This window comes from Nomascus leucogenys, chromosome 18 (assembly GCF_006542625.1).
Source record: "Nomascus leucogenys isolate Asia chromosome 18, Asia_NLE_v1, whole genome shotgun sequence".
In the NCBI taxonomy this organism is placed as follows: domain Eukaryota; kingdom Metazoa; phylum Chordata; class Mammalia; order Primates; family Hylobatidae; genus Nomascus; species Nomascus leucogenys.
The window spans coordinates 37,397,504-37,424,716 of NC_044398.1; the positions used below are offsets into that span (position 1 = coordinate 37,397,504).

The window sequence follows — 27,213 nt, forward strand, 5'->3', positions numbered from 1 at the left end:
GTGGAGCCAAGAGCCCCAAACAGACCTGAGAGGCACGCAAGTCTGTGTCCAATCCGGGAATCAGTGATTCACCCCTGGGGTCCTGGCACTGTAAGAAGGTATGTGGGCCTGGATGCCAGAGTGACTTCCAGGATGTCGGGGTGGGGGGGTGCCGGAGCTGGGGTCACTGGAACTGGAACTCTTATGCTTTCACTTTTGTGGGCTGACTTACAGACACGTGGACCCAGACAAACCAAATCTGGAAGCCACCACGTCCCCATTCTCTGCCTTTCAGAGCCTGGAGGGAAAGCAGCTCCCATTCCAGGATGCCTCCTGAGGGTAGCAGCATTTTCACATCTGCACTTTTCTCATGAAAGGGCGAGGAAGAAGAAACAGAACTCTCTGAGGAAACACCCACCATGCCCCATCCCGTGTTGTGTGGCTGCCTTGCATCATTCTCTCCTTCGAGAGAACTGAAATTCTCTTTGAAATTAAAAATGATATTTACTGGAAACTTTTGCTGTTCAGAAGTAAAACATGTCCATTGTTGAAAAACCAAAAGTCTCCACTGATGTTGCCACCCAGAAACAATCACTGCAGACACTTTGGTGTATGTATTTTTAGAACTTGCTCTCTCTCTCTCTTTCATCCTCTCTAACCAAACTTGGATAATATTATGTGCACATATATTGAATTTTTTTCAATACATTAAATAAGCTTCTACAGCCTCATTTTAATGGTGTTTTGTCTAATGTCCTCTCCCACTGACTATTTAGCTTGTTTTCAATTTATCACTAATGTCAGCAATACAACAATCAGCATTGCTGCAGCTAAATTTATCTTTACTTGTGCCTTAGAGTAAATTCCTAGTTGAGGACGTGTTGGGTCATTTTGAGGTGTCCTGCCACATACTACCAATGGTAACAATGTGCCAGACCACTTAACCACAGCTTTTCAACACTTCTTTTGGAATATTGATAATAACCTGATCAATTAAGCCACATTAACCCCACTTTACCGATGTAGAAATTGGGGCTCAGAGAAGTGGACTTGCCCTTGTCCATGAGCTAGTAAGTTGTTGACAAGAAATCCTGGGAATAAAACTCTTGAAAACCACTCTGGCTTGGTGTTGAGAACCAAGCTCTGCAAGGCTGAGCTGGGAGCTGGGGAGGCTGCCACTGGGACAGGGCTTTCCCAGGGCGCAGGACTCAGGAGCTGCAGAGTAGCTGCACAGCTTACCTGAGACGCATCAGGCTGCTCATCCTCGCTCTGTCCCTGTAGCAGTTCAGGGGCCTTGAAAGGAGCAGCCTCTATGTGAGAAACATGGCCTTGGAAAGAAAGGCTTCCAGCCGCAGAAAGCAGGGCTGACCACGGGCAGACCACATAGTCCAAGGAATCTGAAACCAAGCCAGTGATGGGGCTGTAGAGACAAAGCTTCCATCTGGGGTGCCAGCATGGGACTGTGCCCAGCAGGTGCCTGGCAGTACCCATCTCTGGGACTGAAGCGCAAGACCCGCAGGAGACATGGAACGGAATAAATTCAACCCTGATGCATGGGAACATGTATAATAAAAGGTGACTGTGGCCATGGCCAGGAAGTTAGCACCTGCACCTAAATTCATCTGTGGCCAAAGAGTGTCAAGGTAAAAGGTAAAGAGAGGGTCAGGCACACCTGGAATTTAGCAGAAGCCTGAGTTCTCTAGAGACAGACCAGGATCCAAGGCAGCTGGTCTTCTGGGAGCTCTGTAGCTGTTCATCAGAACCTCCAGGGTGGGGAAGAGGGAGAAGATGACGCTGAAGGCACAGGTGCACAGCCTCCTCCATAGGCCCACGCTGGGACCCGTTGCCCTCACAGAACATGTGTGATCTTTCACGCCAGGAGCCTCTGCTGCATGCACTGAAGCCTCCAAGCACGTGTGACCTCTGAGTTGAGCATTTGTTCTGGAGCTTAATGGCTAGGAGCCCCATAGTCATCCTTGGATACCGCTACCTTAGGTCTCTCCGTTACTGAGCGCACAGTGTGCAGCTTTCTCATTAGAGGGCTCTGAAGAGACATTATAGGAGGCCTTATCTATCCTGCAGTTTCTGGAGTTTAGAGCAAGTGTGAGGCCACCTGGAGGTTGGGCTCTGCACAGAACACATGCCCAGGACGTGAGGTCACTTGGCCACCTTAAGGCCTGGACTTGACATGTGACCACCTTCTCAAATCTACACAGGACTCTAGCGGCCCTCCTGCCCACACCAACCTCCAGAGAGGTGACTCGCCTGAGCCCACCTACACCCCAAAGGGTCACCCCAACCCCCACTTGTAGTGCATGCTCCCTGCCTGGCCACTGGTGGCTATTGCCTGGGCCATGACTGCAGACCACCTCTGGTGGGGCACACCAGCAAATTCTACCATCATCATGGGCTGCAAGCACAGCTTCTCCCACAGATCTGAACCCCAAACAGGGAAGCGGGCTTCCCTTCAAAGTTTATCCCTCACTGGGTACCTGCCCTCAGGAGACCCAGTAGCATTTTCTTTTTCTTTTTCTTTCTTTCTTTTTTTTTTTGAGACAGAGTTTCACGCTCTTGTCACCCAGGCTGGAGTGCAATGGCGCGATCTCAGCTCACTGCAATCTCTGCCTCCCGGGTTCAAGCGATTCTCCTGCCTCAGCCTCCCGAGTAGCTGGGATTATAGGTGCATGCCCCCATGCCCGGCTAATATTTTGTGTGTGTATTTTTAGTAGAGACAGGGTTTCACCATGTTGGCCAGGCTGGTATTGAACTCTTGACCTCAGGTGATCCACCCGCCTCGGTCTCCCAAAGTGCTGGGATTGCAGAAGTGAGCCACCACACCCCACCAGCATTTTCTTATGCCTTACAGTTGCTCTTCAAACACAGTTTAGTAATTCTTTCTATTAACCTCCCCTGTTTAGAACACTGGGTAGGTCTGCCTTTTTTTTTTTTTTTTTTTTTGAGATGAGTCTTGCTCTGTTGCCCAGGATGGAGGGCAGTGGCACAATCTTGGCTCACTGCAACCTCTGCCTCCTGGGTTCAAGAAATTCTCCTGTCTCCACCTCCCGAGTAGCCGAGATTACAGGCGAGTGCCACCCCACCTGGCAAATTTTTTTTTTTTCTGTATTTTTAATAGAGATGGAGTTTCACCATGTTGGCCAGGCTGGTCCCAAACCCCTGACCTCGGGTAATCCGCCCACCTTGGCCTCCCAAAGTGCTGGGATTACAGGTGTGAGCCACCGTGCCTGGCCAGGTCTGCCTTCTGATGGGGCACAGACTAGTGCAACATCTGGTGGACAGAGTGCAGGGGTGTCCTGGGTGACTACCACCTGCCTCTCATCTCTGGTTATGCCCAGAGACAGCCCATGTGCTGTTAGACGCCCATAGCACTGCAGCCACTCTCTTTCTAAATCCTCCCAGCTTTGCATGCCTGGAAATGCTGCAACACCAAGACGGAAGCAAGGCCTTTCTTTCAACTCTGCCACATGGCATGGGTCCAAGAGTCAGGCCTGCCCTCCTAGTGCAGCTCCAAGGGTGGGTGTTATTCGTCTACTCATTCTAATACCTCAGAGTAATCACAGACCAAGAAGCAGCAACCTTGTTCTGTGCTCTCAGAGGTTGATAAGAAAAAAAAATTTTTTTAAAAAAAGCAGCAGCAGCCAGAACTGTGTTTGTGTGGGAAGCTTCACATACAACTCCCTGGGATTTGACTGCCCCCAAACACACTCTCTTACCGTTGCGGAGGTCTTCCAGGAGCTGCTCAGCGGCCAGGAACAGGAGGGACCAGATTTCCTCCTCAGACAGAGCTTCACCCCTGACCTGCAGGGCGCTGGCCAGCGTCACAGAGGACAGGCTCATGCCTACGATAAAGACATGCATGTGACAGGGCCTCTGCAATGTCCAGGAACATGTCCGGGCCCGTACTCGCCACTCTGACCCAGCCAGGCATGGTCCCACCACTACTGTGCACTGGCAGTGTGTTTTCAGCACCTGGGTCCCTGGGGTCAGGTACAGAGCCAAGCGCACAGAGGAGTTAAAGTAATGTTAACTGGGGGACTAGCCAGGCTGGCTGGTCGGTTCTCAGTGAATGAATGAGTAAACAAACAATAAAACTCCCAAACGAAAGGTTAAATGAATAAATAAATGAACGACCAAATGAAACTTGAGAACAGCACCTCCCAGCTGGGTGGGAGCTGTTGCAGAGAGTAACCTACACCTGGGTAGTGTGTGGCCTCCTCTCCTTCTCTCTCTGGAGAAGTTAGCTAACCATTTTTGCCTGCTATACATGATTCACATCTTTCATCTCTGGCTGCCACATGCAGTTAGATTTGGTGCCAGTACCACCCCTTTCTCCAGCACCTGCCTGAAGTGCAAGAGCGACTCACTAAACAGAAATATAAGCCCCACGTTTCAGAAAGGGGCAGCCTCACAGAGAAACTGGAGGAGGCTGAAGAGGTCTAGTTTTCTCTTCCCTCTTCTGGGAAGCAGGGCCTTTAGACCAAAGCTGATGTTTAAATGTCTGTCTCCCTGACAAAGCTGCCACCCACTGATGTCCAGAGACCCAGGTGCTAGGTGGTACCGGAAGAAGCCAGGCGGGCTTTTCCTAATCCATTTACGTCCTCACTGATCTTTCTCTACAGCCAGAGCTCAAGCAGGGCAGGTGTGCAGTGTCGGGTGCTAGATGGCGAGCACATAGAGGCACCCCCATCCCCCACTGGCACACTAATCCAAGATCTACGCCCCAGCTGCCCAGCTCCCTGCAGACACCTCTGCTACCAGCCTCCTCCAGCCTCAGGAAGAGAGGCAGGTCTCAGGAGAAAGAGGCTTGGTCTGCCACCTCTCCCTGGGGCAGGAAAGGAGCCGCAGCAGGACCTCCTCAGGAAGCTTGACCTCTGAGCTGTCACTTATCACAGAGTCTGTGAAGAAGGGAGTATTGTTTCCATTTACAGACAGGAAAGAAGTCCAAGGTAATCAGGTAAAAAGTGATGAATTCGAAGCTGAACTCCAGTCCCTCTCTCTTTTTCTTTTCTATTTCTTTTCTTTTCTCTTTCCTTTGCTTCCTTTTCCTTTCCTTTTCTTTCCTTTTTTTATCTCTCCTCTCTTTTTAGAAACTGTTTGAGACTTACAGACTAGGCATTCCTATTCCACCACATTTTTCTAACTCTCTATAGCCACAGTGAAAGGTTGCTTATTAAAGATAAGAAGGGGGAAAAACAAGACCATGATTCTTATACAAAAAATCTCTAAATCCCAAAATAAAATATTGAATGGGTGGGGTTTCTAAAATTGCTTTAGGACTAGACAAAAATGCATTAAAAGTCTTCTAGGCTGGTGTGGCTAGTGAAGACTATTATTTCAGTACAATAATTCAATGGAGGGAGGACAAACTTTTCAACAAATACTTCTGGATTCATCATGGAAAAAAGCTGAACATGGGCCTAAACCTTGCACCTTATGCAAAAATTACTTCAAAATGAATCATAGATTTAATATAGAACATGAAACCATAAACTTTTATGGAGGGAAATGGGAGAAAATATTTAGGACTCATCACAAACAAGGACTCCCCAATAAAATGAACAGCTGATTTCTCATCAAAAACCATGGAGGCCAAAAGGCAGTTGGATGACATATGGTCTTAACTAGTCACACCAGCCTCAAAGACTTAATGCATTTTTTTCTAGTCACAAAGCAGTTAGAAAAACCCCACCCAATATCAAAATACTTGGAGGGGAGACTGTCAAACAAGAATTTGGTAAACAACAAAGCAATCAATCCTTCAAAATTGAAAGAGAAATTAAGACCTATTCACATAAACAAAAATTGTGCAAATTTGTTGCTAGCACACCCTTCCCTCCGAGAAATCCTAATGGAGTCCTTCAGACTGAAATGAAAGACACTGGACAGTAGCTCAAATCCACATGAAGAAATGGGAGCACCCGTAAAGATAATAACATAGGTAAATGTAAAAGACAATAAAAATGTATTTTGATTGGAACCCTTTTTTCTCCTATCAGAATTTTTTTAAAAGGAGCATCAACATCTGGAAAAGCACATAACTGATCGGGTTTGCCAATCAAGCACCTTTCTTTTCGTTAAAGCTAAGAGTCACTTGAGGCTTGAAGTTGCTGTTTTTGTTATTGGAAGTGTCAGGATCTCAACTTCCATATCAAATATAACCATGATCCATGAGTCAGTGACGAAATTACTCATCATCCTTTCAATTAAAAAAAAAAAAGTTGTCATACTTGTTCCAATGCACAAGCATTCCCCTGTCTTCCCTCTGAGAAGAAAACGTGTGCATTCCAGTTTTCTGCACCAACTCCCTGCCTGACCAACCACAGTGTTACAGTGGAATGTTATGATCTGTCCGCAGTGGCAAGTTGGTTTCTGAAGAGTGCGGGAAGCCTGGGAACCATCCAGAGCTCTGAATTTCCGTGGCTGGCCTCAGGACTACAGCATGGGTTATGAATACTCTGCAAGCTAGCAGGTAGGCCAAGATTTGTATTGCTGCTAGGCAAAAATGCAAATTCCTTTTCTTGACCTGAGAGGTCTGGCAGGCAGATGAGCCCTGCCCACCTCTCCGACTCCACTTCCCACCTCCCTGTCCCTTGCTTACCTCCCTCACCATGTTCCTCCCTCACCGTGTTCCATCACACTGGGCTCGTGATAGATTATGAAGTAAGATAATTCTCTACACTAGCCCACCAGCCCTCAAGAAGCAGCCTGGACTCACAATTAACATTGTTATCTCTGTGTGATATTGTGAATACTATTTCAAAGCCCACTGCTACTTCCTTGAATGACAATACAAGTAAACACTTCCATAGCATTTACTACGCCAGGCACCGTTCAGAGTGCTTTATGTGCTAACTCATTTAAGCCTCATGACAGCCTTCTGAAATAGGGCTATCGTCATGCCCATTTTAAAGATGAGGAACAGAGAGGTTAAGTGACTTGGCCAGTGTCACACAGCTTGGACTTGGGTTTATGCTCTTGGTCTCAGAGACAGGGCTCTTCCCCACCATATTATGCTGGCTGTGGAAATGCCGTGAAGCACTTTATGGGGCCTGTAATCTCAGGCTATGAAACAGTCTTTAGCCTTTAGCCATCACACCAAGATGCCTCTGGGCTCCTCTCTCCAAGTTTTTCATGGTCTGGTGGGCTGTATCACGCACTGTAAAGGGGATCATTAACTATGTAAAGGATGCAGGGATCCCACTGCATAGAGAGATCTGACAGTGAGGATATTCTGGGAAAGCAACCAGTCAACGGGCATTTTGTGGGGCCCCTCCACTACCCTTATCTCTCATACAACTTCCCAGATCTCACCTACGCAGACTGACCCTCTATACTGACTCCACTATCTGAAGGCTTCGGGGCTCATCTAGTAGCATAGAAGTCTTCTTTGCCATTGGAGATCCCACTAGCCCATCCAGAAGCTTCCTTGGGCCCTTTCCAATGAGTTTCCAGGCTGAGGAGCATCCTGTTTGCCAGGACTTGTTTTTGTTGGCCTTAGCCTGTAGCAGCCCCTCTCCCTGGCCTGCCTCGGGCTAGAATCTTTTCCCCTGACCTTGATCTTTAATGCTCCCACTTGGGCCTCCCTCTCCCATGTGCCATGGCAAGAGCAGCCCTGAGCTTCATCTGTGAGGCTGTCCCTACAGCCTTCCCTCAGCCATTACCACATTTAATAAATACTCGTCAAGGATCTAGTATATTTCAAGCTCTGTACTATGAGTAGAATGAGAAAGAATGTTAACAACCTACCCTGAGAGTCATGGGGATGGGCAGAGGGAGACAGCCAACGAGAAGGTAAGCAAATAAAATAATTCTGTAGAGTGATAGACTATGAAGTAAGAAAAGGCAATGCATGATAACAAGCTTTTGGTGTGGGGGACATCCTAGCTGAAGTGGTCAAGGAAGGCACCTCCAGGAGGTGTCACTGAAGCTGAGATTTGGAAGTTGAGAAGGCACCAGCCATGGGAAAAACTTCCCAGGTAGAGGGAAGAGCAGGCACAAGAGAGTTTGGCAGATTCCAAGAACTGAGAGAAGCCCGCTCATGGTGAGGGAGGTGAGGGCGGTAAGCCAGGGCTAGAGAGGTGGGAGGTGGAATTGGAGAGGTGGGCGGGCCCCATCTGCCTGCAGACCTCTTAGGTCAAGAGAAAGAGTTTGCATTTTGGCATAGGAGCAGTAAGAATCTTGGCCTACCTGCTAGTTTGCAGAGCACGTGCAACCCATACTGCAAAGCCAGGGAGAAGCCTTTTGACACTGGCCTGCGGCTGAGTATTAACTAGAAGGAAGGGAGAGTTCCAGAGGGCTGACTGCAAACTCTTTAGCTCATCTGATGTTCACCAGTCCTGTAAGTGGGGATGGTTTTAATCAAGGGCAAGGCTCGCATCTGCTCCCTGCCCCCCCACCCAGGAAGAACCCTTGGGTCCCTGTCCCCTAGACAGCTGCCCAGTCGATCCCTGAGTGTCAGCTGCAGGGATCAGCCACCTCACCCGGGCGGCACACCATATGCATTAGTTGCCAAGATATTTTGCAGCATTTGTAAAGTGCTGGCTTCTGAAGAAGTAAGGATCTCTGTTATCCCTAATCGTATATTGATTGACTGACTATATAGCGGCTTTTGAACTGTGAGACTTTGGTCACATTTCGGTATTTTGTCTTCATTCATCTCCCCTCCCCAACTCTCCATCAAGACACCATCCATGACCTCTGGCCTTCATCTGTGGCTGGTTAGCAGGATTGACAACCCCCTGGAATGCCCTGGAGACACTCCTGCACTGGGACAGAGGTTGGACCAAGGTCTCAGAGGTCTCTAAGGACCTTCTCAGCTCTGGAGCCGAAGGTGCCACTGCCCAGGAAGAGAAGGCATGGAACCAAGGGAAGCAGAGGAGGCCTTGCAGGATGGGGACGAGTCACACAACTCCTGGCCTCATGGGTCAGGGGACCGGGCCACTGTCTGTCCTTGGAACACTCCTTGTTTCTCCAAACTCCTGGTTTGTCTTCTCCTCCTCGGCATTCTTTCTCCCTCTTACGGTCCCTGAAATGTTGTCCCTCAGGATTCTATTTCAGGCCCTGTATGGTTTCCTGTGGCTTCTATAACAAATTACCACAAACCTCGCAGACTAACACAACAAAAATTTATTATCTCACAGTTCCAGAGACAAGAAATCCAAACTCAGTTTGACTGGGCTGAAGTCGGGGTGTCTGCAGGACCATGGTCCCTCCACAGGCTCTGAGGGAGAATCCTTCCCGGGCCTCCTCCAGCTTCTGCCAGCTGCCCACATTCCTCAGCTGTGGCCACATCACTCCAATCTCTGCCTCTGTGGTCACATCGCCTTCTCCCCTTCTATTTTAAATCTGCTGGTCTCTTTTTTTTTTTTTCCTGCCTGTAACATTCACAGGTTCCACAAATCAGGATGTGGATACCTTTACGTTTTCTATTTTTTTATTTTTATTTTTTATTTTATTTACTTATTATTATTATTATTTGAGACAGAGTTTCACTCTCTCACCCAGGCTGGAGTGTAGTGGCGTGATCTCAGCTCTCTGCAACCTCCGCCTCCCAGGTTCAAGCAATTATCCTGCCTCAACCTCCTGAGTAGCTGGGATTACAGGCTTCCACCATCACTCCCGGCTAATTTTTATGTTTTTAGTAGAGATGGGGTTTCGCCATGTTGGCCAGGCTGGTCTCTAACTCCTCACCTCAAGTGATCCGCCCTCCTCAGCCTCCCAAAGTGCTGGGATTACAGGTGTGAGTCATCACACCCTGCCAACCTTTATCTTTTTTTAGAGGGAGGCTTTATTCAGACCACCCCAGGCTCTTTGTCATTCAACATTCTCTACCTGTTTGCCTGAAAAAGACATGAGCTTTGGGAGGTTGAATTCTTAGCTCCTTGACCCTGGGCACAGGGCACATACTTACCTCTCTGAGCCTCAGTCTTATCATCTGGTAAATAGGGCTAACAGCAGCAGCGACCTCATAGAACTGCCCAAGTGCTCGGCACATAAAAGGTGATGAGCATATCATATTTCCTGTCTCTTTTTTTCTCTGCTCTAACCATCCAGAAAGGGATTTTAAACATCAGGGCTGCTGAGCAGCTTCCAACTATGGGATTTTTAAGATATGGTGTTAATTGTTTCCATCTGTCTGCCAGGGTTGAGGTGCTATAAACATCCCATTTTCAACCTTAGCAAAATGCCTCAAATATCTCCATGACACCCTAGGAAGGAACCAGGAAGAATGCGGGACTCCCAAGGAATTGAAGCTCTCAGAGTGATCTTCTCCTCTCTTCTCCTTTTGTTCCTTCGGTCTCTCTTCATTCCTTCTCCCTCTGGACATTTATTAAAAACCATCTGCCCATAGTCAGAACCAGAGATCTGAACAAAACTTGCCAGAAGGCAAACTGCATTTTTCCCCCGAAGAAGGAAAACACTGTCCTGCCTCAGCTAGGCCCTAGTTAAAGAGTTAAAGGTGTCAAGGCTCTTATCTTCTGGAATTCTCTCACAGTCAGCTTCCCAGAGCCTGACCTTGAGTGAGTGAGTGATGCTGACATTGCATCACTATCACCTTCTCCACACAGACCCTTCCCTGCTCTGTTTTCTACCCCACAGCCCCCAATTTAAATAGTAGCTACAGCACTGACACAGTATGACCTTGAGCAAGGACACTCTCCACATCTCATTCCCCCATCTACAAAACAGAGATGTTAACTCCTACCTTACAAGGTGGGTGGAAAAAAATAGAACAAGCTAATGCAAGAAAGGCAACAAGAGAACACCCTACCATTCTTCAAGATTCCAAGGTGGAATCTTGCATTTGTAGATGACAGGATGCACACTAGTACAGAAAAATATTTTTTGGGCATTTAGAGCTTTTTAGAGTAGTGTTTCTCCCATCTTCAATCTTTTACATCCTGTTTTCCCAGTGTTTGCCACATTTCCATCTCACTTGTACAATTAAGACAAGTTTTTTCATTTAAATGCATTTATTTTAAAAGGATACCACACATCATTATAGTAAATGGAAAGTTAGTATCATCAGATGTAAATAGAAGGTAATTATAACTATTTTATAAAAATTATTGAATTATTGCCAAATAAAATTGCCTTCAAAAGGCTCTGAGCCTGGGCATAATTTTTCATTATGAAAGAAGCAATTAGTTTTAGAAACATGAAAAGTCTATTTCTGAGCAGACTGTCTTCTTAACATAATCTGAAAAATTGAAGTAAAATGTCAAGAGCATCATTCAATGTTATTAATGCAGTCATGTTCCACCTGGGTTCTATGGCCCCACCTGTCCTTCTCTAAGGCTTCAGGGCCAGTTATAATGTAATGTGACCACAGTGTGAATTAGTTGAATCCTCACCAATTATACTTGATGATAATTAATTATAAGCAGAGTAGCCCTTTACAGCTTACAGAGTTTTCATAAACTTCTGTGATTCCCACAAAAATCCTTGAAAATAAAAAGGCAAAAATGATCCCCACTTCCAGATAAGTAAACTAAGAATTTAATTGACTTAAGGTCACAAAAGTCACGCAGCTAGTAAGAGCCATTTAAATTTCTGCAAGAGTGGAAGGCTGGGGTTGTGAGATAACAAGACTAATTAAAGATATATGGGTTTAAATTGGTCTTCAATTTATTAAAGTTCTGAATTTAAAAAGTAACTTTGTCTTGAACCTTTAAATTTAAAGTATTATGTGCTATTAATCTAGTGACTTGTATATAAGAAGAACCATTTCACATGATGTTTGATTAACATGTAATGTATTCATAATCTGTTGGTGGTCTCCAGAGAAACAGAACCAGTAGTATGTGAATGTGTGTGTGTAAGTGTGTGTGTGTGTGTGTGTGTGTGAGTATACACACATACACTTTTTTTTTCTTATCTTAGGAAGAAGGAAGCTAAGGTCATAGGCTGGGGTAATAGACTCACTACTCATAGACTTATAGAGCAAGCACATACCCTTTTCTCCCACCTTATCACCTCATCACCAGGACTCCTGCATAAGAACAGCAGATGACAGCTAAAGAACAGCAAGGCCCAGATTCTACTTAAGAAGGAGTTTCTAGGAAAAGGTAAAGACAATAAGAGAGGGAAAAACAAGAACAATAGAAAAAATTGGAGTCTCAGATATCTACTGTATTAGGGTTCTCTAGAAAGACAGAACCAATAAGATGTATAGATATAGATATAGATATATCCAATATATAATATTGGACAGGATATCCAAGAACTGTGGAACATTACAAAAGGTATAACATATGTGTAAAAGGACACCAGAAGGAGAAAATGGAAAAGAGTAGAAAAATATGTGAAACATTTAAGGTAATAATGGCTGAGAATAGATAGATAGATAGATAGATAGATAGATAGATAGATAGATAGATAGATAGATAGACAGATAGATAGATCTATATAGATAGATGATAGATGATAGATAGATAGATAGATAGATCTATATACATATATGTATAGATAGATATAGATAGATATCTTATATATTATAGAGGCTGAGAAGTTTTACAATCTGCCATCTACAAGCTGAAGACCCAGGAAATGCAATGGTATAATTCAGTCCAAGTCTGAAGGCCTAACAACCACAGGAGCCAATGATGTAAATCCCAGTCCAAGGGCAGGAGATGAGATGTCCCATCTCAAGCTGGGTAGGAAAAAAGGGATGAGTGTCTCCTTCCTGTGTCTTTTGTTCTATTATGGCCCCAAATAGATTATATGATGCCTGCCCATAGCACAATTCAAACTCTGGTCTCTCCCAGAAATACCCTCACAGACACGTTCCAAAATAACATTTCATCTGGGCAGCCCATGGCTTCGTTAAAATTGATACATAAAATTAATTATAATACCTACAGCTATAGCAAACAGTAAACACAGCATTACTACTAGCCAGATAATCATAAATGCTCTCACTAAAGGCCTGTTTATCTCAGTTCCTATTACCCAATACATCATGTCCAGCTTTCAACAAAAAATTACAAGTCATGTATAAAAACAACAAAAAACTCAGTTTGAAGAGATGAAACAAGTGAAAGAACCAGACTCTTATATAGCAGAAATCTTGGGATTATCATACCAGAAATTTAAAATAACTATGATTAATATGCTAAGTGTTCAAATGGAAAAGGTGGGCAAGATGCAAGAATAGATGGGTAAAATGTAAGCAGAGACACGGAAATTCTAAAAATAAAAAATTTTTTAGAAGTTAGAAATCAACAGCATTGTATGAGAAATGAAGAATGCCTTTGGTGGGCTCACCCAGTAGATTGGACACCTTCAAGGAAACAATCAAGGAGCTTAAAGATGTGTCAGTAGAAACTTCCCAAATGGAAATGTGAAGAAAACAAAGAATGAAGAAAAATGGAACAGAATATCCACGAACTGTGGAACAATTTCAAAAGGTGTGACATATGTGTAAGGGAATACCAGAAGGAGAAGATGGAAAAGAATAGAAAAAATTTGAATAACGGCTGAGAATATTTCAAAATTGATAACAGACACCAAACCACAGATCTGGGAAGCTTGGAAAGCATCAAGCAAGATAAATAAAAGAAACACATGTAACCCTAAACTTTAAAGTTAAAAAAGTAAAAATAAAGGTAAATTAATATTCCCCAGCAAAAAAAAAAAAAAAAAAGTGACAGAGAGAGAGAAATGTAACTTACATATATAGCAGAAAAAGGATAAGAATTACGATGGACTTCTCTTCACAAACTGTTCAAGTAAAAAGATCGTAGGATGTGGAGAAATAGGAACACTTTTAAACTGTTGGTGGGACTGTAAACTAGCTCAACTATTGTGGAAGTCAGTGTGGCGATTCCTCAGGGATCTAGAACTAGGAATACCATTTGACCCAGCCATCCCATTACTGGGCATATACCCAAAGGACTATAAATCATGCTGCTATAAAGACACATGCACATGTATGTTTATTGCGGCACTATTCACAATAGCAAAGAGTTGGAACCAACCCAAATGTCCAACAACGATAGACTGGATTAAGAAAATGTGGCACATATCCACCATGGAATACTATGCAGCCATAAAAAATGATGAGTTCATGTCCTTTGTAGGGACATGGATGAAGCTGGAAACCATCATTCTCAGTAAACTATCGCAAGGACAAAAAACCAAACACCGCATGTTCACACTCATAGGTGGGAACTGAACAATGAAAACTCATGGACACAGGAAGGGGAACATCACACTCTGGGGACTGTTGTGGGGTGCAGGGAGGGACAGCATTAGGAGATATACCTAATGCTAAATGACAAGTTAATGGGTGCAGCAAAACAACATGGCACATGGATACATATGTAACAAACCCGCACATTGTGCACATGTACCCTAAAACCTAAAGTATAATAATAATAAAAAAAAAGATTTGGAAATTAAAAAATAAAAATAAAAAATAAAGTGTAAAAGTAAAAAAAACTACCAATCTAGAACTCTGTATACTGCAAAGTTACCGTTCAAAGTGAAAAGAAATAAAGACTTTCTCAGACAAACAAAGCCTGAGTATATTGGTCACTGGTAGGGTTGCCTTGCAAGAAATTTTAAAAGTTCTTCAGAGAGAAGGAAAATGATACAGAAGAGAAACTCAGCTCTTAAGCCATTTATTTTCCTTATTCTTAATTGATCTAATAGATAATTATTTTTCAAATTATAATAGCAACAACATATTGGGTGATTATACCTTATAAATAAGTAAAATAAATGCTGGTCAGTTATAAAGGCTGGAAGGGAGAAACCAGTATTACTCTGTAATAGGTACCTGTACTACACATGAGCTATTTGAAAGTGGATTTAAATTTGTTGTAAATGTATACTGCAAACTCTGGAGCAACTACTAGAAATATTTTTTTAAAAGAAGTATAACTTACATGCCAAAATAATATAAAATGCTCAATTACAACTAGAGAAGGCAGAAAAATACGGGAAGATCTTAAAAAGAAACAAAAACCAATTGCAACTAATAGAAAACAGTTATAAATATGGTGGCTATTAATCTAACAACAACAATAATCACCTTAAACATAAAGGTCTAAGTATGCCAGTTAAAAGACAGAAACTGACAGAGTAGATTAAAAAATAAAACCCAATTATGTTGTCTAGAAGAAACCCCCTTTAAATACGAAGGCATAAATAGGTTAAAAGTAAAGGGAAGAATAAAAAGATTAATTTTAAGAAAACTAAAAGGATGTAGAAAGATATACTATACCAACACAAATTAAAAGAAAGCTGGAGTAACTATCTTCAGACAAAGCAGACTTCAGAACAGAGAAAATTAGCGGGAATAAAAAGGGGCATTACATAATGATAGAGGTCAATACTCCAAGAAGATATAACCATCTCTGATGCATATGCACTTAACAACAGAGCATCAGTAAAGACGTAGTTAAACTAGACACACTGCCAAAGAACTGGATCTAGTTGATGGCTATAGGCTATTTTATCCAACAACAACAGAATACATGTTCTTTGCAGTTTCACATGGAACATTCACCAAGATATATCACATTTTGGGCCATAAACTTTATTGATTGATTTATTTATGTATATTTATTTATTTATTTTTTGAGACAGGGTCTCACCCTGTGGCCCAGCCTGGAGTACAGTGGCGCAATCTTGGCTCACTATTAACCTCTACCTCCTGGGTTCAAGCAATTCTCGTGCGTCAGCCTCCCAAGTAGCTGAGATTACAAGTTTAAAAGTACAGAAATCATACAAAGTATGATTTCTCTCATAGAGATTTGGTTCTGTCAGTAGAACCAAACGGTACATCAGTAACAGAAGGATAGCCAGAATATCCTCAACTATTTGGAGATTAAACAACACATTTCTAAACAGCAAATGGGTCAAAAAGGAAATCTCAAGAGAAAATAAAAAATATTTTTAACTAAACAAAAATGAAAATACAAGTTACCAAAATTTGTGAGATGCAATGAAGGAAGTACTTATACAGAGACTTCCAACATTAAATGCATATATTGGAATAGAAGAAAGATCTAAAATTAATAATCTAACCTTCGACCTTTAGGAAACTACAGAAAAAATAACAGCATGAACCTGAATAAAAGAAAGCAAATAATAACAAATTAGAACAGAAATCAATAAAATTGAAAACAGAAAAACAATAGAGAAAATCAACAAAACTAAAAGCAGATTATTTGAAAACATCAACAAAACTGATAAACCCATAGCCAAGTAACCAAGAGAGAAAAAAAAGAGAGAAGATATAAATAACTAAAATCACAAATGAAATAAGTGCCATCACTACTGATCCCATGGACATTAAAAAGCATAATATGCCCCCAAAAGTAATGACTTAGATGAAATGGACCAATTCCTTGAAAGAGAAAATCTATCAAAACTCATACAAAGAGAAATAGATCATCTAAGTATGCCTATATGTATTACATAAACCAAATTAATAATTAATGGCCTTCCAAAACATAAAGCACCAGGCCCAAAGGATTTCACTGTTAAAGTCTACCAAACATTTAAGGAAAAGATGACACTAATTCTCTACAATCTCTTCCAGAAAATAGAAGCAGAGGGAACATTTCTTAATTCATTCTATGAGGCCGTAATTGTCCCAATACCAAAACCAGATAAAAATCTTGCAAGAAAGTAAAACTACAGATCAATAGTTTTCATGAACAAGGATGCAAAAATCTTCAAAATATTATCAAATCAAATCCAACAATGTATAAATATAATCATACACCATGACCGAGTGAAATTTAATTCAGGTATGCAAGGCTGGTTTAACATTTGAAAATTTATTAATATAACCCACCACTTTCATGGACTAAAGATAAAAAATTATATAATCAAATTGATTAATACAGAAAAAGCATTTAACAAAATCCAACAGCAGATCATGATTAAAAACTCTCTGCTAACCAGGAATAGAGAGAAACCTCTTCAACTTAATTTTTTTTAAATATGTAAAAAAAAATCTACAGCCAACACGTGACCTAAGGGTATCAAACGAGATGCATTCCTGCTAAGATCAGGAAAAATACAAGGATGTCCCCTCTCACCATGGGAAGTCCTAGCTAATGTAATAACATGAGAAAATGAAATAAAAGGTATATAAATTAGAAGGAAAGAAATAAAGTTATCTCTGTTCCTAGATGACATGATTGTCTATGTATGAAATCTCAAATAATGAACAAAAAAACCTCCTAGAACTAATAAGTGATTATGGAAACATTGCAGGACAGAAGGCTAATATACAAAACTCAACTGTTTTGACTTTAATTAACATCAGCAATGACAACTGAAATGTGAAATTATAAACATAATATCAATTATTACATTAACACCAAAAAAATTATGAAGTATGTAGAAATAAACCTAACAAAATACGTATAAGATCCCTATAAGGAAAACTACAATATTCTGATGAAAGAAATAAAAACATTTGTTTTAAATATCTTTAAAATCTAAATAAAGGAAGAGTATTCTACATTCACTGAGAGAAGACTCAATATTGTTAAAATGTCATTTATTCTCAACTTGGTCTGTAGATTTAATCCCAGAAATTTATTTTGTGAATATCAACAACTAATTCTAAAGTTTAAATGAAAAGGGAAAACAAGTCACCTAGAACAGACAACACAATACTGAAGAAGAGAAACAAAGTTGTGGGACTGATCCAACTATCCAACTTCAAGAGTTACTATACCAAGGCAATCCTATGCAAAAAGAACAAAGCGGGAGGCATCAAGCTACCCAACTTTAAACTACACTACTGGGCTACAGTAACCAAAAGAGCTTGGTACTGGTACAAAAACAGACACATAAACCAATGGAACAGAATAGACAGCTCAGAAATAAGGCCACACACCTACAACCATCTGATCTTCAGCAAAGCTGACAAAAACAAGCAACAGGGAAAGGACTTCTTATTCAATAAATGATGCTGGGATAATGGCTAGCCATATGCAGAAGACTAAAACAAAACTCCTTCCTTAAACAATTATATAAAAGTCAACTCAAAATGGATTAAAAACTTAAATGTAAGACCCAAAACTATAAAAACTCTGGAAGACAAAACCTAGGCAATACGATTCCGGACACAGGCACTGGCAAAGATTTTATTATGATGATGCCAAAAGCAATTGCAACAAAAGCAAAACTTGAAAAATGGAATCTAATTGAACTAAAGAGCTTCTGCACAGCAAAATAAACTACCAATAGAGTAAACAGACAACCTACAGAGTGGGGGAAAATATTTGTAAAATATGCATCTGGCAAAGGTCTAATATCCAGCATCTATAAGAAACTTAAGCAAATTCACAAGAAAAAAACCAAACAACCCCATTAAAAAGTGGGCAAAGGATATGAACAGACAGTTTTCAAAAGAAGACATACATGCAACCAGTAAGCATATGAAGAAAAGCTCAATATCACTGATCATTAGAGACATGCAAATCAAAACCACAATGAGATACCATCTCACACTGGTCAGAATGGCTATCAATAAAAAGAAAAAATAACAGATGCTGGTGAGGTTGCAGAGAAAAGGGAATATTAATACACTGTTGGTGGGACTGTAAATTAATTCAACCATTGTGGAAATCAGTGTAGCAATTCCTCAAAGAACGAAAACCAAAACTACCATTTGATCCAGCAATCCCACTACTGGGTATATACCCAAAGAAATATAAGTCATTGTATCATAAAGAAATATGCATGTGTATATTCATTGCAGCAGTATTCACAATGGCAAAGACATGGGATCAGTCTAAATGTCCATCAATGGTAGACTGGATAAAGAAAATGTAGTATATATACACCATGGAATATTATGCAGCTATAAAAAAGAATAAGATCATGTCCCTTTCAGGAACATGGTTGGAGCAGGAGACCATTATCCTTAGCAAACTAACACAGGAACAGAAAATCAAATACTGCATGTTCTCACTTATAAATGGGAGCTAAATGATGAGAACACATGGACACAAAGTGGGAGACAACAGACACTGGGTCCTACTTGAGGGTGAAGACTGAGAGAAGGGAGAGGAGCACAAAAAATAACTATTGTGTCCTAGGCTTAGTACCAGGTTGACAATATAATCTGTACAACAAAACCTGGTGACACGAGAATTCCCATATAACAAACCTGCACATGTACCCCTGTACCTAGAATAAAAGTTTAAAAAGTAAAATAAAAAATAAAAACTTCTAACATGCATTCTTCAATTTAAAAAAGAGAAAAAAGAATTATTATAGGGTACATTAATCAAGACAATGTGATGTTGGTGAAAGAATACACAAATCGATTAAAGGGACAAAACAGAGTCAAAAAATAGACCAATACATATACATTTAACTGATCTTTGACAAAGGAGCGAAAGCAATTAGTCTTGAGATAGTCTTTTCAACAAATAGTCAGCAAGGGCCTAGAGGAGAGCCCAGACTTTACACTCATCCAGCTATAATGAGGCACAGTCATTTCTTCCACACAGTCAGTTCAGAAAAGCCAAGTGGGAGCTGAAACTCTCATTCCCACCTAGTGGTGACTTGCATCACATCCCAGACTTCCACCTTCCTCTGGTGATAACAAGATGCCCCTTGGCCTCCCCACGAGGCTGGTGCCAGGGAAGGTGTAGTAGAGGGTCAGTACTTTTACCACCATGCAGTGGTAACAAGGCATCCCCTGACATGTTGCATGAGGAGCAGTAATAAGGTGTCCCCGACCCTCCTAGCAAGGGTGGTGTCAGCAGAGGACTAGAGGGGAGCCAGAACAGTCATAACAAGATGCCCTCAAGGTTATCAAGAGAGACTGAGTGGGGGGCCTAGACTTCCATTTTTACCTGGAAGTAATGAAGCAGAGCCCTTCTATCCATACAGTATCAGGCAACATCTGCTAAAAATGAAGCTCTAAGTAAGGTCCAGAGTCTCATATCATAGTACCCAAACATCTTGGATTCAATCGCTATTGCTCATCATATCAAGAACCAGGAAAATCTCAACTTGAGTAAAAAAAGACAACAGAAGCCAGTACCAAGATGACACAGATGTTAGAATTATCTGACCAGGATTTTCATGAGCAGTGACAAGCACAATTAAAACGAAGACATAGAAAGGCTCAACAAAGAAATATAAAGAACCAAATGGAAATTTTAGAACTGAAAAATACAATAACCAACATTAGAAACACTACGGGTGGGCTCAACAGCAGAACGGAGAAGACTGAGCAGAGCAGCAGAATGGAGAAGACTGAGTAGAGAATCCATGGATTGAGAAGATAACAAGAGAAATGACCCAATCGGACAACAGACATCAAAAGACATTTCTGTATCAAAGGGCATTATCAAGAAACTGAAAAGACAATCCACAGAATGGCAGAAAATATTAAATATTGGCAAATCATCAATCTGATAAGGGTCTAGTAACTGGAATATATAAAGAACTCCTACAATTCCATAACAAAAACACCAACAATCCAATTTCAAAATGGGCAAAGGACTCAAACAGATATTTCTACAAATAATATATGTGAATGTTCATAGCAACGTTATTTATAACCAAAAAGTGGAAACAACTCAGTGTCAACCAAGGGATGAATGGATAAACACAATGTGATCCATCCATACAATGGAATATTACTCAACCATAAAAAGAAATCAAGTACTGATACATGCTACAGCATGCATGAACCTTGAACACATTATGCTAAAGTAAAAGAAGCCAGATGTAAAAGCCAACGTATTGTGTGATTCCATTTATATGAAATATCCAGAATAAAAAATCCATAAAGGCAGAGAGTAGGTTTAGGTGCCATGTTTAATATGGAGTGCTCCATGTAGGATGTCTACAAAGAAGTTTCAAAACTTCACAGCAGAAAGCAAACAATCCAATTAGAAAAATGAGCAAATGGCATGGAAAGACATTTCACTGAAGATACACACATAATAGCAGATAAGCACATGACAAGATGTTCAACATCACTGGCCATAAGGGGAAGGCAAATGAAGTCTATAATGAGATATCCCTCCCCACCTATATGACAGGAAAAAAAGTAAAGTGACAATACCAAATGCTTATGAAGATACAGAGAAACTGGATCTCTCCTAAGTTGTTGGTGGGAATGTAAGTGGTACAGCCACTTCAGAAAAGAGTTTGTCGGTTTCTTTTTAAAAAAGAGGAAAACTAAATATACTCTTACTATACAACTGGGCAATTGTGCTTCCGTGCGCTTATCCCAGAGAAACAAAAATGAATATCCACACAGAAAGCTGCATGTGAACGTGTGTGTTTTATTTGTAATAGCAGCTTTATTTGTGATAGCCAAAAACTGTTAAGTCAAAATGTCTTTCATTTGGTGAATGGTTAAACAAATTGTGGTATATTCATACCGTGGAATACTACTCAGCAATAAAGAGCAAACTATTGACACATGCAACAGCTTGGATCGATCTCAAAGGCATTAGGCCGAATGAGAAAAGCCAGTCTCAAAAGGTCACATATTGTGAGACCGATCTCAGAGATAGTAGGAGCAGGGTGGTAGGGAGTAGAATGGGAGCTGCGGAAAATCTTTGTGGCGATAGAATAATTTTGTATCTTGATTGTGGTAGTGGTTACATTAATCTACACAAGTGTTACAATGGCATAGTACTTTACACACATATTGCACCAATGTCAAATGTCTGGGTTTGCCATTGTGCTGTAATTAGGTAAGACTGGGGGATGCTGGAGGAAGAGTATAGGGACTTCTCTGTGCTCCTTGCAACTTCTTATCTGACCATATATGAAAATAAAATGTAAATGAAAATATGCAACAGATTAGGAGAAAATATATATAACGGCAAAAGGATTAATATTTACTCATCAATTAGAAAAAAATTACTCTTTAAATTAAAAGTTAAGAAATAACCAGGTGAAAAAATACAACTACTCAATAAATATTTGAAAAGATTTGCTATGTTTCTAGTAAATCAGGGAAAACAAAACAGCAACGAGAATTTATCAGAGGATCAAAAATTTAAATATTTGATGTTAGCAAGGTGGGGGCCGCAGACCAGGCCCTCTCATAACACCCATTAACATGGGAATTAAATTGGTATAGATTCTTCAGAGCCATCTATCAAAATTGAGAACATGTATTTGCCAACTCCGAGCAATGCCAATTCTCCATCTCCTCGGGAACATTTCTAAGCGTATAGGAAATAGGAGGCACAGAGGCATGTTGCATGTGGATGTTGCTGGTGGGGCAGGTGGTACCTGGTACAAGGGTGGCCAGGGTCACTGAAATGCAGCCTTCAGGGGGATCCAGAAGCTGAACAGGCCTGGGAGCTCCCCCTTCACAGAGAGCATAGCTTTCTTTCCTCCTGCAGCGATGATTGAGAGATAAACCTCTGACTGATGGGACTCGGGCAGGGCCAGGCCGTCCGTGTGTTCCCAGCCTAATGCAGGTTGAGAAGTGGCTCGCCCTGTCGCAAACCCCACTAGGTGAATGCTTTGTTTAAAAATTTTCCTCTAGAAGTGAAGCAGCTTCATTCAGTCAAATTAATCCTCCAGAGCAGACCATTAAAAATAGTGGGTAGTGAAGAGGGAGTCCTTAACTCACACTTGATGGACCCAGGAGACCTGCTGTAGCACAGATGGGAAACGGGAGACAGCCAAGGTGGGAGGGTGGAGGCATTGCCCAGAATCCCACTCCGAGTGGTTTCAGGGAGAGGACTCCAGTCTCAAGCTCTTCTCCTGGGCTTTATTTATCACATACCCCTCCTCAGGCCCTGAGTCAGGAAGCTGCTTCCCACAGTGATATCTACAAAGAGCTATACAGCCAGCTGGGATAAGGGATGAAGGTCAAACAGAAAGTGACTATTTCTGTGCAAAGAATCAGAGAGAAAAATCTTATGGGCCCAACAGCAGTAGGTAACTGAGAAAGTGAGACTAAGAAAAGTCATAAAAGAAATTGTGATTCCTTGTTAAACAATATAGAAAACTGTCCGCTCCTGCCTATAATCCAAGGAGCTGCCAGTGGACGCAGTCACGAGGCCCATTTTCATCCCTCAAGCGGGCTTCAATGATGAGCGCTCAGTGCCCATGAGGTGGCAATGACACCGTTCCTCTCAGAGACCTTACTTACATGTGGCCAATTTGGGACAGCTGATTTGTAAAGCAGTTTGGCAATCTGTATCAAGAGCCAAGGGATGTCCATTCCTGCCATCAGGGTCTTCCTCTTCTGGGAATTGATGCCAAGAACATAATTGACAAAGATGTATATTCAAAGATATTTGCCATGGTATTATTTGTAACAATGAATAAAGGCAATGCCAAATGTCAGTGGTCTTTGGGTTTCTCTCTGCCTTGGACCCCTCTTCAAATCACTCTACATGCTCCAAAGTTACCAACCGTCAGTCCACCCCTCCACAGCCATGTCTTAAGCTCAGACCCATTTCTTGAGCTCCTGCTTGGTGATCCCAGGATGTCCTTTAGACAACCCCCTTAGATGTACAGAGCTGAATTCACCTTCCCCTCACCTCCTCCTCTTTCAACCTCTCTTATTTGAATACAGCAAACGGCATTCCCACCGCCTAACCCCTCAAGCTAAACATTCAGACAACGTTTTTGTCTCCTTCCCATCCCTCAACTTCCCATCCCTTTAATCACCATCTCCAAAATCTCTCTAAAATCTGCCTGTTTCTCTCCAACCCCACCACCACTGACCTGCTTTAAGCCACCAGCACCCTCCCCTGAATGACCACTGAAATGTAAATCCTACAGAATGGTTTCCTACAACCATAGCTTGCCCCTGCCCTGATCCATTCTCTGCCTTGCAGAGTCCTCTTCCTAAAACACAAATCTGACCATGTCACACCTCGTGAAAACCTTCAGCCACTTTCTATTCTCCAAAGGATCAGCTCAGATCCTGAGCAGGGTTTACAGGACCTCAGGCCCACCGCTTTGGACTGATCTCTAGCAGCTTCCTCTTTCCCCCATGGCCTTTTTCCAGCCTTAAATGCACCACACCCCCCTTGCCTCCTGTCCTTCTGCAGGCTCTGTGGGGACACTCGCATCTGGAGCTCCTTCTTCCCCCACTGGCTGAATGACTCAGTAAATTAACAGATGAATACTTCAGATACTGCCTGCATTCTATGGACTGGCATCATACAAAAATGATACTGATAGAAGAAACAAAAGAAATTCCTAGATGGCACTTTTTAAAAATGTCTAATACACTTACTATCTAGCCAGACACTGTTTAACCCATCTTGAATCTATGGAAGAGTGAGTTCTGACAGCTCAGCCTTCATCTGCCTCCTGCCTGGCACCAGCCCTCCTGGAACTGGTTCCTGTGCACCATCCTACACATCTCCTTCCTGCCTCCCTTCACTACCTACTCTATTTCCAATAATGTTGGGCTATGATAGCTCAAGGAAATACAGGAATAAGGAGGCTTACAGCCAAGGCAAGAAAAAAAAAGGGAGGGCAGTTAACAATAGAGCTGCCAGAGACCAGCAAAAAGAAGCCTGGGGAATAGGAATCAGCCTCGAAAGCAGACCTCTGCCAGGAAAGCAGCTAAAAACACTGACATCTCAAGGTGAATACAACTCAGGAGGGGAAAGAGAATAGAAAAGCATAGTGTCTGGAAGAGCAGGCTCCGAGGTCAGAGCTGGATTGATCCCACCTCACTGTGGGCAAGTTACTTCCTCTCTTTACTCGTTTATACCATGAGTTATTGTGTCTGGCACATGGTGGTTTTTCAATAAATCCTAGCTATTCATATTATGAACCCTGAGTATATGGAGAGGGCATGGAATAGGCTAGAGACAAGCCAGCAAAACTAGGTTTCAGACCAGAAATGACTTCACTAATGGAGCTGCAGGTAGCACTGTCCTGGGCTGCACACCCCAGCCCTTACTATTCCTGAGCAGTTGAATTCATAGTCATCTTTTCTTTTCAAAAAGTCCAACATTTTGGTGAGTGACAGCTTCATCCCTAGAGAGAAGGAAGTCTTCTTCCTAATTCTTCCTTTCGTGCCCCCTTCATTTGCACCCATGAGTCATTTTCTCACCACTCTGTATTCTGCTCCTTAAACCTTTCTTGGATCCTGTGACATGCTGAAGAAGGCTCTTACTGGCCTGTGAGAGCCAATTGTTAAATTTCCAGAAATTTTGTAAGCTGGTTGTTAAACACAGCCATTACCAAAAAGTATTATAAAAATCTCCAATTAAATAAGTCATATTAACAATATGTTGAAACTCACCGTTTCCAAATTATTTTACTGCATTTTACTGTTGTCTGTACTTTGGCACTTATTTAAATGAAATACATTTCTACGATGGAAATACTGTGTAATGGTGTGCTGGTTCACAGCTCTTCCACCTTTGTGTTCAGCAATATCACATTGGGAGCTTGTGATTGGCCATGGTGGTAGTAATTATACCACAGAAACTGGCAAAAGCTACAAATTAGGGCTTGGTTTGCTGTTTTTTCATTCCCTAAGAAAACTAAGAAAGTGATGCAGAAAATGTTCATGCAGATTAAACCTAAAAGTGTGTCGTGTCCGTAGTTGTTACATTGTGAATAACACAAAAATTGGGAAAATACTCTTCCAAATTCAAAAACTGTGATCTGATCCAGCAGTCACTCAGGTCATTGACAGATGAGTGAAGTTAAGACAATCATCTTCATTGTTTTACTTTCTTCTTACTTGTCAATATAAACAAAAATATCAACCAACATTCATATTGGAACTACATTCAGTGGTCAGTTGCAAACAGGCTGACCAAGGGTATAAGAGTTCAGCAAAAATCAACAAATGCATGCTGTGAGAATCAAATGGCTATATACAATTTGTAATAAAGAGTATTTTATATTTTATTACTTGTAAATTGTGCAATATACATCCTTCATACCAGTAAAATTTATAATGAACTTATTAGATGCATATGTATTTGTTTTTGCTCACAGTGCCGGTAGCACCAGCTTGGAGGCCTCCCCTTCTCTACATCCCACTGTTGTTTTCTTACGTTAGGCCATCTGTCATCATTCCAGGTTTCATCCTCTCCAATCCCACACCCATATTGCTACTAGATTAATCTTCTTAATATTAAATGCAGACATGGCACATCCTTCATTAAAACTACCAGTGCCTATCTGGGACCTTCTGAGTGAACTCTGGGCCATAGAAGGCCTTCCTTGCTCTCCCCTGTTCACCTCTGCAGCCTCCTTTCTTATCAGATTCCCCTGTTCCCACTTTACCAAAGTTAGGCCAAACTGCCTGCTGTTCCCAGAGTATGCTTTACTTATTCATGCCACTGGGCCTTTGCACGTGCTTTTCTCTGCTTGGGATGCCTTTTCCACTCCCCCTGCTCCCACCTCCTGCTAGTGTCCGCTTAGCATTAAAGCCATGCTCAAGCATCACCTCTCCCAGGAGCTCGTGCCACCTCCATTTTGGCACTTGCTATCACTGCCAGTTCTCATGCAGGTCCAGCATTCTGCCCCCCGACCTCCACTGTCCTACAACCTGGAAGATCCTCTGGGCTGGGGGAGACATCCCCAGCATTTGGCATGTGGCCCCAGGAGATACCGAGTAAGTTCTCGTTGATTTAATAAACTACTTAATTCATTTCAGCTACAGCCTATAGCAAATCACAGGATTTAGCCAGGAGAAATAGACACGACTCATCTCTGAACTCAACTGTTGCTTTAAAAAAAAAAAAAAAAAGTTGTTTAAACTGTGGAAAACCTCAGCTGAGTTTTTTCTTTCCTTTAAGCATACAAATAAAGCCAGGTGAATCATTTCTTTTCCATTGTTTTCTGGAAGTCAGCTAGACATAGCCTGAGATTTCTTACTTTAAACCACTGATACTCTTTAAGCAATAACCAAAACACTTGCTTCTGAAAGATAGTGACAGCCATCATTTACTGGGCTACTCAAATGCTCCAAGTATGTTCTAAGTGCCTTACACGTGTCACCCCATGAATCCTCAGCAACATCGTAACACATGGGGCATTATTATCCCCATTTTACAAGTAAGAAAAATGAGTCTTAGGAAAGTTAAAAAAGTCATTTGAATTTGCATAGATGCTGAATAGCAAAGCAGTGATTCAAACAAGGGTTGGTCTGATTCTAAAGTCCATGTTTTCTCTTCTGAGCCCATTCTTTATTGCTAAAAAACAAATACAATGTCTATCAGGCTTAGCCAATGGCCTGGAACAAATAATACTCCAAAGAAT

General features: G+C 41.7%; 1 protein-coding gene across 2 annotated transcripts in view; it reads right to left on the reverse strand.

Moving 5' to 3' along the window:
* Nucleotides 1–27,213, reverse strand: part of FRMPD2 (FERM and PDZ domain containing 2) — a 122,434-nt gene that overhangs the window by 94,762 nt on the left and 459 nt on the right. The window contains exons 2-3 of one of the 2 annotated variants that reach the window (XM_003278156.3): nt 3,711–3,836; nt 1,219–1,376 (exon numbers count right to left, since the gene is read on the reverse strand). In XM_003278156.3, the coding sequence (XP_003278204.2) occupies nt 1,219–1,376; nt 3,711–3,836 (284 nt within the window). Of the gene's footprint in view, nt 1–1,218; nt 1,377–3,710; nt 3,897–27,213 lie in introns of those variants that run through there. The other variant, XM_030797997.1, reaches the window with a different exon arrangement.